Source organism: Eptatretus burgeri, chromosome 7 (assembly GCF_056783735.1).
Source record: "Eptatretus burgeri isolate ZD-2024b chromosome 7, Ebu_testis_v1, whole genome shotgun sequence".
NCBI classification, from domain to species: Eukaryota; Metazoa; Chordata; class Myxini; order Myxiniformes; family Myxinidae; genus Eptatretus; species Eptatretus burgeri.
In genome coordinates, this window is record NC_140967.1 from 2,424,949 (window position 1) to 2,426,194 (window position 1,246).

General features: G+C 39.1%; 1 protein-coding gene across 3 annotated transcripts in view; it reads left to right on the plus strand.

Moving 5' to 3' along the window:
* Window positions 1–1,035, plus strand: part of LOC147022551 (zinc finger protein 462-like) — a 322,942-nt gene extending 321,907 nt beyond the window's left edge. For all 3 annotated transcript variants that reach the window (XM_085887239.1, XM_085887241.1, XM_085887240.1), the window contains one exon: window positions 1–1,035. This exon is cut by the window's left edge and continues 15 nt beyond it. In XM_085887239.1, coding sequence (XP_085743365.1) covers window positions 1–103 — 103 coding nt within the window. In that variant the 3' untranslated portion in view covers window positions 104–1,035.
* Window positions 1,036–1,246: the final 211 nt, after the last annotated feature.

Sequence of the window (1,246 nt, forward strand, 5' to 3'; positions counted from 1 at the left end):
AGAACCAGCCGAAGGAGAGAAACCAGGACAGTTGGACAAGCCACATCTCCCAGAGTCGACTCCTACCCTTCCTGCTACCACGGCCCTGTCATCCAACACCTAATTTTCCACTTATATGTGGAACTCTCAGGAGGCTGGCTGTCCTATTATCATTCCAATAACCCAACAGCAGCCTCTTTATCTGTTCGCAATCCACTCTGCTGTATCCTCTGTCTGGTCATGTCTGTAATCACAATTGCTGTAGCTCATGTTTATATCATTGTATTGTATGTTGGATACTATTATCAGTGCTGTGTTTAGTGTTTGTTGGCACTCGTCCAGGCACAAGCCTGATTAAATTTTCATTGTCAAAGTTTGAACAAAAGTTCTTTCATTAATTTAATTATATAGGCGAGGTTCCATTGATGTATAATTGGTTATGGGTGGCTCAATAACACAGCGAGGGAAAGAGGAAATCCGTTTAACTGAACTTGAACACAATTTCAGACTAACATTTCAAAACATTTCTTTACTGCATTAATCTCAGTTACCTATACACTTCCATATCTATTGATATTCTTATTTGTTGTGCTTTGCTTTGCTGCTTGCTTTGCTATTGCCCATCAAATTGACCCCATTGTGCCCCATGTGAAAGATACAAATTACATAATGTTGATTTTCCCCCACCCCCTCCTCACTCCTTTACCCTCTCCACTACCCCAATCTATGTGAATTAGATCTGTTTTTGCTCAGAGACTGTGCTTGTATGTCTTGAAAATCTTTGTACTTCCTCATACATTCTAATGGTCCAGCTGTAAATCAGAAACAGTGCAATCACATTTGGCCTCGAGATTGAAATTGAAGGTTGAAATTCTGCAGATTGAAATTCGAGATTGAAATTCTGCAGAAACTTACATTTTCTTTGTGTGTCTTAAATGTTCAAAATAGTACTTACATAGGCAAAAAGAAACTTTTGTTTCCCTTTTTTTTTGGAAATATCATAAGACTGGAGTTTGTAAACAGATTAAAAGGTCAATAAAAACCTTCTAATAGTGATCCTGTCATGTCAAGGCTATCTGTAGTTTGTAACTGACCTGAAACATAGTTCTGCGAAGCTAATGGGATGGTGCGTCGTCCGTCCGTCAGTCCATGCATCGTCCGTCCGTCCACAAATACTTTCAACTTCTTCTCTAAAACGACGCATACGATTTCGATAAGACTTTACCACAAATTTCATCACCCTGGATGTACCAAAGTTTGTTTAGTA